General features: G+C 46.0%; 1 protein-coding gene across 1 annotated transcript in view; it reads right to left on the bottom strand.

The window, feature by feature from the left end:
* LOC112214847 (mucin-2-like) overlaps positions 1 to 12,078 on the bottom strand; it is a 51,963-nt gene extending 39,885 nt beyond the window's left edge. Inside the window, exons 1-5 of the mRNA XM_042297819.1 lie at positions 12,037 to 12,078; positions 9,415 to 11,803; positions 4,512 to 6,316; positions 4,321 to 4,382; positions 4,088 to 4,236 (exon numbers count right to left, since the gene is read on the bottom strand). Of these exons, the coding sequence (XP_042153753.1) occupies positions 4,088 to 4,236; positions 4,321 to 4,382; positions 4,512 to 6,316; positions 9,415 to 11,803; positions 12,037 to 12,078 (4,447 nt within the window). The remainder of the gene's footprint in view (positions 1 to 4,087; positions 4,237 to 4,320; positions 4,383 to 4,511; positions 6,317 to 9,414; positions 11,804 to 12,036) is intronic.
* Between the last annotated feature and the right edge of the window lie 1,290 nt (positions 12,079 to 13,368).

The following is a 13,368-nucleotide window of genomic DNA, read 5'->3' as shown; positions in this document are numbered from 1 at the left end:
CTCCTCAGATTCCCATGGATTTGGGATGCTCCTTGCTCCAGCGACGCAATCCCCTCATCAACTGGTCTACTGGCGCTATCATGGGCTGGAGTCCGTTCTGCCACGCCCATTGTCTGAAGTCAGCGCAACCTGCCCCGGGACGCCTTCCTTCTCGCCATTCCCGCGGAGTACCAGGACCTTCAGGTGTTGAGCAAACCCGGGCCACTTTGCTTCCGACACTCTGACTACAGGACTGACCTTCTCCCTATTACCACGCCGCCCCGGGGATGTCTGTACTCTCTGTCGGGCCCGGAGACCAAGGCTATGGAGACCTACATTGGGGACTCCCTAGCCACAGGATTTATCCATCCCTCTTCCTCTCCTGCCGGCGCCGGGTTCTACTTCTTGGAGGAAAAGGACAAGACCTTGCGCCTGTGCATTGACTTCCGGGGACTCAATGACGTTACTGTGAAGAACCGTTACCTGCTACCACTCATTTCCTCAGCCTTCGAGCCGCTCCAGGGGGCCACTGTTTTTTCCAAGCTGGATCTACGGAACGCCTACCACCTGGTGCTGATACGAGAGCGGGACAAATGGAAGACCGCCTTCAACATGGTCAGCAGCCACTACAAGTATCTGTTTATGCATTTTGGCCTCACCAATGCCCCTGCTGTGTTCCAGGCTCTGGTAAAGGATGTTCTCTGCGTCATGTTGAACCAGTTCGTCTTCATCTATATTGATGACATCCTCTTCTTCTCCTGCTCCCCCCAAGACCCCGTGCTCCACGTACGACAGGTTCTTCAGCACCTTCTGGAGAATCAGCTGTTTGTGAAGGCGGAGAACTGCGAGTTCCATCTCTCCACCATCCACATTCTGGGTTTCTTCATGTCTGCTGGGAGTGTCCAGGGAAGGTGAGAGCAGTGGTGGATTGGCTCCAGCCTACGTCCAGGGTGCAGCTGCAACGTTTCCTGGGGTTTGCTTACTTTTATTGCCGCTTTATCTGGGGTTACAGCACCCTGGTTTCCCCCCTGTCTGCACTCACATCTACCAAGGTTCGTTCACGTGGTCCTCTGCCCCTGACCGGATGTTCCGTTACCTCAAACACCGCTTCACCACTGGTCCTATCTTGGTTCATCCTGACCCTTCCCATCAGTTCATGGTGGAGGCCGATGCTTCGGATGTCAGAGTGGGGGCTGTTTTGTCCCAACATTCTGCCCTGGACCTTAAGCTGCATCCTTGTGCCTTCTTCTCCCACCGTCTCAACTCCACGGAGAGGAACTACGATGTGGGGAATCGGGAGCGTGAAGATGGCATTAGAGGAATGGAGGCACTGGCTGGAATTGGCGGAACATCCGTTCATTGTGTGGACCTACCACAAAAGCCTGGAGTATCTCCGCACCGCCCAGCACCTCAATCCAGATCAATCGCTGTTATAGTTCCACTGTTACTACCCCAGAGCCCGAGACCATCCTTCCCACCTTGTGCCTGGAGACGGCACTCAGCTGGGGTATTGGGAAACAAGTTCCGGAAGGCGCAGCGGTCCCAGCCGAACCCTGGAGGGGTCCCAGATAACCGGATGTTTTTGCCTGACTCTGTCCGCTCCGCGGTCCTGGAGTGGGCCCATTCCTCCAGGTTTGTCTGCCCCTCGGGCTCCCATCTGACCCTGGTCTTCGTGCGACAACGCTTTGGGTGACCTAAAATGGTTCCGGATTTGGCCGCATTTGTTGCCGCCTGCACGGTCTGTGCACAGAACAAGACTCCCCGGCAACCTCCGGCTGGTCTTTTTCAACCACTGCTTGTCCCTCACCGTCCCTGGTCCCATATCTCCCTGGATTTCGTCTCGGGTCTCCACCCGTCTGAGGGAAACACTGCCATCCTGACTGTGGTCAACCGGTTTTCCAATACATTCCTCTACCCAATCTACCCTCGGCCAAGAAGAGGCCCAGCTTATGGTGCAGCACGTCATCCGGATCCGTGGACTCCCGGTGGACATGGTCTCCGACCAGGGTCCTCAGTTCTCATCCCAGTCCTGGAAGGCTTTCTGCATGCTCATTGGGTCATCGGCCTGACTGTCCTCCGGGATCCACCCTCAGTCCACTGGCCAGTCGGAGCGAGCCAACCAAGAGTTGGAGATGACCCTTCGCTGCCTAGTCTCTGCCAACCCCACCACCTGGAGTCAGCAACTGGTGTGGGTCAGTACACCCGCAACACCCTTCCTTACTCTGCCACTGGTCTCTCGCCCTTTGAGTGTTCTCTGGGCTATCCCACCCCCATTATTCTCCAAGCAAGAGGAAGAGGTCGGCATACCTTCGGTCCAGATGTTTGTCCACCGTTGTAGTCGTACCTGGAAGAGAGCCGGGTCGGCCTTTCTCAAGACCACCTCTAAGTATCGATGACAAGCGGACCGTCACCGGTTTCACCTGTCTTTGTGATTGTCTCCTTGTCCCTGTTTTCTAGTTTCCCAATTTTTGTCACTCCTGCCTGCCTGCCTGTCCCAACCCTGAGCCTGCCTACCGTCCTGTATCTTTGCCCTACCTACCTATTTTTCTACAACTTGATTGGAGTCCATCTGTGATATATTCAATGATTTGGAAGGTCACACACCTGTCTATATAAGGTCCCACAGTTGACAGTGGACATCAGATGAAAAATCAAGCCATGAGGTCGAAGGAATTGTCCATAAAGCTGCGAGACAGAATTGTGTTGAGGCACAGGTCTGGGCTAGGGTACCAAAAAATGTCTGCAGCATTTAAGGTCCCCAAGAACATAATGGCTTCCATCATTTTTAAATGGAAGGATTATCCATCTCAGCAGCACTCCACCAATCAGGCTTTTATGGTAGAGTGGCCAAACAGAAGCAACTCCTCAGTAAAAGGCACATGACAGCCCACTTGGAGTTTGCCATGAGAAACAAAGGTTCTCTGGTCTGATGAAACCAAGATTTTACTCTTTGGATTGAATGCCAAGTGTCACGCCTGGAGTAAACCCGGAGTCTGCTTGGAGTCATCGAAAGACCCTCAGACCATGAGAAACAAGATTCTCTGGTCTGATGAAACCAAGATTGAACTCTTATGCCTGAATGCCAAGCGTCACATCTGGAGGAAACCTGTCACCATCCCTACGGTGAATCATGGTGGTGGCAGCATCATTCTGTGGGGATGTTGTTCAGCGACATGGACTGGGAGACTAATCAGGATCGAGGGAAAGATGAAAGGAGCAAAGTACAGAGAGATCCTTGATGAAAACCTGCTCCAAAGCGCTCAGGACCTCAGAAAGGGGTGAATGTTCACCTTCCAACAGGACAATGACCCTAAGCACACAGTCAAGAAAACACAGGAGTGGCTTCTGAACAGGTGCCGTGAGTGGCCAAGCCAGATCCCTGACTTGAACCATTTGAATATCTCTGGAGGGACCTGAAAATAGCTGTGCAGGGACGCTCCCAATATAACCTGACAGCGCTTGAGAGGATCTGCACAGAAGAATGGGGAAAAACTCCCCAAAAACAGATGTGCAAAGTTTGTATCATCATACCCAAGAAGACTCAAGGCTGTAATCACTGCCAAAGGTGCTTCAACAAAGTACTGAAAGGGGTTCTGAATACTTACATGTAAATGTATTATGTAAGTGTAATATTTCAGTTTTTATTTTTTATAAATTAGCAAACATGTCTAAAAAACTGTTTTTGCAGTGTCATTATTGGGTGTTGTGTGGAGATTGATGACGAAGAAAATAACATTTAATCCATTTTAGAATGAGGCTGTAACGTAACAAAATGTGAAAAAATTCAAGGGGTCTGAATACTTTCTGAATGCAATGTGGATGCTACAAACACACAGTTCGAAGCATTAGAATGAGAAGAACTGTGGCATTCTGATACAGAACACTCACATTATTAGCAACATGTGCATTACAGAGCAAGAGCAGGCAAATCACAACTGAAATGTACGTCATTTTATTTGTATTTTTTTATTTTTTTTATTTTAAACTCAATGTTTGAAATAAATCGCTTCACCAATTACTGTTCCAAATACATTTGTGATGCTCAAATTTTTTTTAAATAATAACTTACCACATAATAAAATGGAATTGAATTAATAAATGTGTTTACCTGTGCTGTTGACCGTCACTGAGTTGGGGTCAATATTGAAAGCTGTGATGTTTTGAGCAGCATTTATCAAAACAGTGCCAATCTCTGTGATATTAGGGACCGAGGGGGAGCTGAATGCTACATTTACAGTATTGATGATGGATCCAGAGCTGAGAAGAAATGAGAGATAACATGTTAGATAGAAAGTGAGATCAATTTAAATCAACATACAAAATGTAATGCAAAAAAATCACCTGAATTCTGTTACAGTCAAACTGTTGAAAGAGGTGAAAGCCGATCGATAGAAAGGTTCAAGCTGGAATGCAAAACAAGAAACAGATGAATTTTAAACAAACAACTTACTGTCAATTAAAAGTTGCCTGTATTACTGTAACCTACCCCTCTCGTTAGGACATTCACATCTTCATTGTTTTGGGAGGCTCACCTGAGTTTTAATCAGCAATGCTCGGGTTTGAAAGGCCTGAGAAGATGGATTTGATAGGTCAGAGGTAAATGTCTCTCTGCTGGACCTGAACACCACAGGAACCCTAGAGTTTGCAACAGCGGTAGTTGCAGTTGTCGTGGCTGTGATGATAGCAGTAGTGATGACAGGAGTAGCCATTGTAGTTGTGGTGGCATTTGATGCACTAGTGATGGTTGTAGTGGGTAAAGCTGTAACAGTCGTTGTCGACACACCAGTGATGACTGAAGAGGGTTCAAAAGTTGTTGTCGACACACCAGGGACGGTTGAAGTGAGATCTTCAGTTTTTGTCAATGCAACACTTACAGTTGTAGTGGGTGCAGCTGTAATCGTTGTTGTCAATGCACCAGTAAAGTTTGTAATGGGTTCGCTTGTCGTTGTCGATACATCAATGATGGTTGAAGTAGGTTCACCAGTTGTTGTTGACACACCAGTTACGGTCGTAGTGGGTTCACCAGTTGTTGTCGACACACCAGTTACGGTCGTAGTGGGTTCACCAGTTGTTTTTGATGCATCAATGATGGTTGTAGTGGGTTCACCAGTTGTTGGTGACAAACCAGTGATGGTTGTAGTGGGTTCACCAGTTGTTGATGAAGACTCAATGATAGTTGTAGTGGCTTCACCAGTTGTTGTCGACACACCAGTGATGGTTGTAGAAGGTTCATTAGTTGTTGTAGAAATACCAGTGATTGTCGTAGTGGGTTCACCAGTTGTTGTCGACACAGCAGTGACTGTTGATGTGGGTTGAACAGTTGTTTTTGTTGACTCAGTGATGGTTTTAGGGGGTTCACCAGTAGTGGTCGATGCACCAGTAACAGTTGTAGTGGGTTCACCAGTTGTTGTTGATGAAACCTTGATGGTTGTAGTGGGTTCACCAGTTGTAGTCGATACATCCGTGACAGTTTTAGTTGTTGTAGCCATAACAGTAGTTGTTGATGCATCACTTGTTGTTGACACACCAATGATGGATGAAGTAAGATCAACAGTTGATGTTGATTCTACAGTGACAGTTGTAGTGGGTGCAGCTGTAACCGTTGTTGTCGACACACCAGTGACTGTTGTTTTGAGTTCACCAGTTGTTTTTGTTGACTCAGTGACTGTTGAAGTGGGTTCACCAGTTGTCTTTGTTGACTCAGTGATGGTTGTAGTGGGTTCATCAGTTGTTGTTGATGAAACAGTGACGGATGTAGTGGGTTCACCAGTTGTTGTCGATGCCCCAGTAACAGTTGTAGTGGGTTCACCAGTTGTTTTTGTTGACTCAGTGACTGTTGAAGTGGGTTCACCAGTTGTCTTTGTTGACTCAGTGACTGTTGTTGTGGGTTCACCAGTTGTTTTTGTTGACTCAGTGACAGCCGTAGTGGGTTCAACAGTTGTTGTCGACACAGAAGTGATGGTTGTAGTGGGTTCACCAGTTGTTGATGACACACCAGTGATGGTTGTAGTGGGTTCACCAGTTGTTGATGGAGACTCAATGATAGTTGTAGTGGGTTCACCAGTTGTTGTTGACACACCAGTGATGGTTGTAGTGGGTTCACCAGTTGTTGATGGAGACTCAATGATAGTTGTAGTGGGTTCACCAGTTGTTGTTGACACACCAGTGATGGTTGTAGTGGGTTCATTAGTTGTTGTAGAAACACCAGTTATTGTCGTGGTGGGTTCACCAGTTGTTGTCAACACAGCTTTGACTGTTGATGTGGGTTGAACAGTTGTTTTTGTTGACTCAGTGATGCTTGTAGTGGGTTCACCAGTTGTTGTCGACACAGCAGTGACTGTGAAGGGGTTCACCAGTTGTTTTGTTGACTCAGTGACTGTTGAGTGGGTTCAACAGTTGTTTTTGTTGACTCAGTGATGGTTGTAGTGGGTTCATTCAAACCGTGATGGATGTAGTGGGTTCAGTTATTGTTGTCACCAGTTGTTGTCACACAGCAGTGACTGTTGAAGTGGGTTCACCAGTTGTTTTGGTTGACTCAGTGATGGTTGTAGTGGGTTCATCAGTTGTTTTTGTTGACTCAGTGATGGTTGTAGTGGGTTCATCAGTTGTTGTTGATGAAACCGTGATGGATGTAGTGGGTTCACCAGTTGTTTTTGTTGACTCAGTGATGGTTGTGGTGGGGTCACCAGTTGTTGTCAATGCACCTGTTAATGTTGTAATTGGTACATCTGTCACCATTGTTGTCGACACACCACTGACAGTTGTAGTGGGTTCATCAGTTGTTGTCGACACAGTAGTGACTGTTGTTGTGGGTTCACCAGTTGTTGATGAAGACTCAATGATAGTTGTAGTGGGTTCACCAGTTGTTGTCGACACAGCAGTGACTGTTGTTGTGGGTTCACCAGTTGTTGTCGACACAGCAGTGACTGTTGTTGTGGGTTCACCAGTTGTTTTTGTTGACTCAGTGATGGTTGTAGTGGGTTCACCAGTTGTTGTTGATGAAACATGGATGGTTGTAGTGGGTTCACCAGTTGTTGTCGACACAACAGTGACTGTTGTTGTGGGTTCACCAGTTATTTTTGTTGACTCTGTGATGGTTGTAGTGGAATCAACAGTTGTTTTGGTTGACTCAGTGACAGCCGTAGTGGGTTCAACAGTTGTTGTCGATGCAGCATTCACGGTTGTAGTTGTTTCACCAGTTGTTGTCGACACAGAAGTGACTGTTGTTGTGGGTTCAACAGTTGATGTAGAAACACCAATGATGGTTGTAGTGGGTTCACCAGTTGTTGTTGACACACCAGTGATGGTTGTAGTGGGTTCACCAGTTGTTTTTGACACAACAGTGATGGTTGTAGTGGGTTCACCAGTTGTTGTTGACACACCAGTGATGGTTGTAGTGGGTTCATTAGTTGTTGTAGAAACACCAGTTATTGTCGTGGTGGGTTCACCAGTTGTTGTCAACACAGCTTTGACTGTTGATGTGGGTTGAACAGTTGTTTTTGTTGACTCAGTGATGCTTGTAGTGGGTTCATCAGTTGTTGTCGATGAAACCGTGATGGGGGAAGTAGTGGGTTCACCAGTTGTTGTCGATGCCCCAGTAACAGTTGTAGTGGGTTCACCAGTTGTTGTCGACACAGCAGTCACTGTTGTTGTGGGTTCACCAGTTGTTTTTGTTGACTCAGTGATGGTTGTAGTGGGTTCATCAGTTGTTGATGAAACCGACTGATGATAGTTGTAGTGGGTTCACCAGTTGTTGTCGATGCCCCAGTAACTGTTGTAGTGGGTTCAACAGTTGTTTTTGTTGACTCAGTGACTGTTGTTGTGGGTTCACCAGTTGTTGTTGACACACCAGTGATGGTTGTAGTGGGTTCACCAGTTGTTGTCGACACAGCAGTCACTGTTGTTGTGGGTTCACCAGTTGTTTTTGACACACTCAGTGATGGTTGTAGTGGGTTCACCAGTTGTTGATGAAGACTCAGTTAGTTGTTTTGTTGACTCAGTGGGTTCACCAGTTGGTTGGTGACAAACCAGTGATGGTTGTAGAAGGTTCATTAGTTGTTGTAGAAACACCAGTGATTGTCGTGGTGGGTTCACCAGTTGTTGTCGACACAGCTTTGACTGTTGATGTGGGTTGAACAGTATTTTTTGTTGACTCAGTGATGCTTGTAGTGGGTTCATCAGTTGTTGATGAAACTGTGATGGATGTAGTGGGTTCACCAGTTGTTGTCGACACAGCAGTGACTGTTGAGTGGGTTCACCAGTTGTTTTTGTTGACTCAGTGATGGTTGTAGTGGGTTCACCAGTTGTTGTTGACAAACCAGTGATGGATGTAGTGGGTTCACCAGTTGTTGTGATGCACCCAGTAACAGTTGTAGTGGGTTCACCAGTTGTTGTTGACTGTGACACAGTGGGTTCACCAGTTGTTTTGATGTTGACTCAGTGATGGTTGTAGTGGGTTCACCAGTTGTTGTTGATGACCAGTGATGGTTGTAGTGGGTTCACCAGTTGTTGTCGATGCCACCAGTGATTGTTGTAGTGGGTTCACCAGTTGTTGTCGACACAGCTTGACTGTTGATGTGGGTTGAACAGTGACTCAGTGATGTTGTAGTGGGTTCACCAGTTGTTCACCAGTTGTTTTGGTTGACTCAGTGATGGTTGTAGTGGGTTCACCAGTTGTTGATGAAGACTCAGTGATAGTTGTAGTGGGTTCACCAGTTGTTGTAGACACAGTGATGGTTGTAGTGGGTTCACCAGTTGTTGATGAAGACTCAATGATAGTTGTAGTGGGTTCACCAGTTGTTGTTGACCAGTGATGGTTGTAGAAGGTTCATTAGTTGTTGTAGAAACACCAGTGATTGTCGTAGTGGGTTCACCAGTTGTTGTCGACACAACTTTGACTGTTGATGTGGGTTCACCAGTTGTTTTTGTTGACACAGTGATGGTTGTAGTGGGTTCACCAGTTGTTGTTGATGACACCAGTGATGGTTGTAGTGGGTTCACCAGTTGTTGTCGACACAGCAGTGACTGTTGTTGTGGGTTCACCAGTTGTTGACACACCAGTGATGGTTGTAGTGGGTTCACCAGTTGTTGTTGACAAACCAGTGATGGTTGTAGAAGGTCCATTAGTTATTGTAGAAACACCAGTGATTGTCGTAGTGGGTTCACCAGTTGTTGTCGATACAACCTTGACTGTTGATGTGGGTTGAACAGTATTTTTTGTTGACTCAGTGATGCTTGTAGTGGGTTCATCAGTTGTTGTTGATGAAACTGTGACGGTTGTAGTGGGTTCACCAGTTGTTGTCGACACAGCAGTGATGGTTGTAGTGGGTTCACCAGTTGTTTTGGTTGACTCAGTGATGGTTGTAGTGGGTTCACCAGTTGTTTTTGACACACCAGTAACAGTTGTAGTGGGTTCACCAGTTGTTTTTGACACACCAGTAACAGTTGTAGTGGGTTCACCAGTTGTTGTTGACACAGTGATGGTTGTAGTGGGTTCACCAGTTGTTGATGAAGACTCAATGATAGTTGTAGTGGGTTCACCAGTTGTTGTTGACACACCAGTGATGGTTGTAGAAGGTTCATTAGTTGTTGTAGAAACACCAGTTATTGTCATGGTGGGTTCACCAGTTGTTGTCAACACAGCTTTGACTGTTGATGTGGGTTGAACAGTTGTTTTTGTTGACTCAGTGATGCTTGTAGTGGGTTCACCAGTTGTTGTCGACACAGCAGTGACTGTTGAAGTGGGTTCACCAGTTGTTTTGGTTGACTCAGTGATGGTTGTAGTGGGTTCATCAGTTGTTGTTGATGAAACCGTGATGGATGTAGTGGGTTCACCAGTTGTTGTCGATGCCCCAGTAACAGTTGTAGTGGGTTCACCAGTTGTTGTCGACACAGCTTTGACTGTTGATGTGGGTTGAACAGTTGTTTTTGTTGACTCAGTGATGCTTGTAGTGGGTTCATCAGTTGTTGTCGACACAGCAGTGACTGTTGAAGTGGGTTCACCAGTTGTTTTGGTTGACTCAGTGATGGTTGTAGTGGGTTCATCAGTTGTTGTTGATGAAACCGTGATGGATGTAGTGGGTTCACCAGTTGTTGTCGATGCCCCAGTAACAGTTGTAGTGGGTTCACCAGTTGTTGTCGACACAGCTTTGACTGTTGATGTGGGTTGACCAGTTGTTTTTGTTGACTCAGTGATGGTTGTAGTGGGTTCATCAGTTGTTGTTGATGAAACCGTGATGGGGGATGTAGTGAGTTCACCAGTTGTTGTCGATGCCCCAGTAACAGTTGTAGTGGGTTCAACAGTTGTTTTTGTTGACTCAGTGACTGTTGTTGTGGGTTCACCAGTTGTTGTTGACACAGCAGTGATGGTTGTAGTGGGTTCACCAGTTGTTGTCGACACAGCAGTCACTGTTGTTGTGGGTTCACCAGTTGTTTTTGTTGACTCAGTGATGGTTGTAGTGGGTTCACCAGTTGTTGATGAAGACTCAATGATAGTTGTAGTGGGTTCACCAGTTGTGGTTGACACACCAGTGATGGTTGTAGAAGGTTCATTAGTTGTTGTAGAAACACCAGTGATTGTCGTGGTGGGTTCACCAGTTATTGTCGACACAGCTTTGACTGTTGATGTGGGTTGAACAGTATTTTTTGTTGACTCAGTGATGCTTGTAGTGGGTTCATCAGTTGTTGATGAAACTGTGATGGATGTAGTGGGTTCACCAGTTGCTGTCGACACAGCAGTGACTGTTGAAGTGGGTTCACCAGTTGTTTTTGTTGACTCAGTGATGGTTGTAGTGGGTTCACCAGTTGTTGTTGATGAAACCGTGATGGATGTAGTGGGTTCACCAGTTGTTGTCGATGCCCCAGTAACAGTTGTAGTGGGTTCAACAGTTGTTGTCGACACAGCAGTGACTGTTGTTGTGGGTTCACCAGTTGTTTTTGTTGACTCAGTGATGGTTGTAGTGGGTTCACCAGTTGTTGATGAAGACTCAATGATAGTTGTAGTGGGTTCACCAGTTGTTGTAGACACAGCAGTGATGGTTGTAGTGGGTTCAACAGTTGTTGATGAAGACTCAATGATAGTTGTAGTGGGTTCACCAGTTGTTGTTGACACACCAGTGATGGTTGTAGAAGGTTCATTAGTTGTTGTAGAAACACCAGTTATTGTCGTAGTGGGTTCACCAGCTGTTGTCGACACAGCTTTGACTGTTGATGTGGGTTGAACAGTATTTTTTGTTGACTCAGTGATGGTTGTAGTGGGTTCACCAGTTGTTGTTGATGAAACCGTGATGGATGTAGTGGGTTCACCAGTTGTTGTCGATGCCCCAGTAACAGTTGTAGTGGGTTCACCAGTTGTTTTTGTTGACTCAGTGATGGTTGTAGTGGGTTCACCAGTTGTTGATGAAGACTCAAGGATAGTTGTAGTGGGTTCACCAGTTGTTGGTGACACACCAGTGATGGTTGTAGAAGGTTCATTAGTTGTTGTAGAAACACCAGTGATTGTCGTGGTGGGTTCACCAGTTATTGTCGACACAGCTTTGACTGTTGATGTGGGTTGAACAGTATTTTTTGTTGACTCAGTGATGGTCGTAGTGGGTTCACCAATTGTTGTCGATGCACCAGTGACTGATCTAGTTTGTTGACCAGTTGTTTTTGTTGACTCAGTGATGGTTGTAGTGGGTTCACCAGTTGTTGACGATGACTCAGTTATAGTTGGAGTCGGTTCACCAGTTGTTGTTGACACACCAGTGATGGTTGTAGTGGGTTCACCAGTTGTTGTTGACACACCAGTGATGGTTGTAGTGGGTTCACCAGTTGTTGATGAAGACTCAGTTATAGTTGTAGTGGGTTCACCAGTTGTTGATGATGACTCAGTTATAGTTGTAGTGGGTTCACCAGTTGTTGTCGACACAGCAGTGATGGTTGTAGTGGGTTCATCAGTTGTTGTTGATGAAACTGTGATGGATGTAGTGGGTTCACCAGTTGCTGTCGACACAGCAGTGACTGTTGTTGTGGGTTCACCAGTTGTTGACACACCAGTGATGGTTGTAGTGGGTTCACCAGTTGTTGTTGACACACCAGTGATGGTTGTAGAAGGTTCATTAGTTATTGTAGAAACACCAGTGATGGTTGTAGTGGGTTCACCAGTTGTTGATGAAGACTCAATGATAGTTGTAGTGGGTTCACCAGTTGTTGTCGACACAGCAGTGATGGTTGTAGAAGGTTCATTAGTTGTTGTTGACACACCAGTGATGTTTGTAGTGGGTTCACCAGTTGTTTTTGATGCATCAATGATGGTTGTAGTGGGTTCACCAGTTGTTGGTGACAAACCAGTGATGGTTGTAGTGGGTTCACCAGTTGTTGTTGACACACCAGTGATGGTTGTAGTGGGTTCACCAGTTGTTGATGAAGACTCAGTTATAGTTGTAGTGGGTTCACCAGTTGTTGATGATGACTCAGTTATAGTTGTAGTGGGTTCACCAGTTGTTGTTGACACAGCAGTGATGGTTGTAGAAGGTTCATTAGTTATTGTAGAAACACCAGTGATGGTTGTAGTGGGTTCACCAGTTGTTGATGAAGACTCAATGATAGTTGTAGTGGGTTCACCAGTTGTTGTTGACACACCAGTGATGGTTGAAGTGGGTTGAAAAGTTATTTTTGTTGACTCAGTGATGGTCGTAGTGGGTTCACCAATTGTTGTCGATGCACCAGTGACTGATCTAGTTTGTTGACCAGTTGTTTTTGTTGACTCAGTGATGGTTGTAGTGGGTTCACCAGTTGTTGGCGATGACTCAGTTATAGTTGGAGTCGGTTCACCAGTTGTTGTTGACACACCAATGATGGTTGTAGTGGGTTCACCAGTTGTTGATGATGACTCAGTTATAGTTGTAGTGGGTTCACCAGTTGTTGATGATGACTCAGTTATAGTTGTAGTGGGTTCACCAGTTGTTGATGATGACTCAGTTATAGTTGTAGTGGGTTCACCAGTTGTTGATGATGACTCAGTTATAGTTGGAGTCGGTTCACCAGTTGTTGTTGACACACCAGTGATGGTTGTAGTGGGTTCACCAGTTGTTGTTGACATACCAGTGATGGTTGTAGTGGGTTCACCAGTTGTTGATGATGACTCAGTTATAGTTGTAGTGGGTTCACCAGTTGTTGATGATGACTCAGTTATAGTTGTAGTGGGTTCACCAGTTGTTGATGATGACTCAGTTATAGTTGTAGTGGGTTCACCAGTTGTTGTCGACACAGCAGTGATGGTTGTAGTGGGTTCATCAGTTGTTGTTGATGAAACTGTGATGGATGTAGTGGGTTCACCAGTTGCTGTCGACACAGCAGTGACTGTTGTTGTGGGTTCACCAGTTGTTGACACACCAGTGATGGTTGTAG

Source organism: Oncorhynchus tshawytscha, linkage group LG15, assembly GCF_018296145.1.
Source record: "Oncorhynchus tshawytscha isolate Ot180627B linkage group LG15, Otsh_v2.0, whole genome shotgun sequence".
Taxonomy (NCBI): Eukaryota; Metazoa; Chordata; class Actinopteri; order Salmoniformes; family Salmonidae; genus Oncorhynchus; species Oncorhynchus tshawytscha.
Note: the sequence above shows the minus strand (reverse complement) of the source record. Positions and strands in the feature narration are given on the sequence as shown.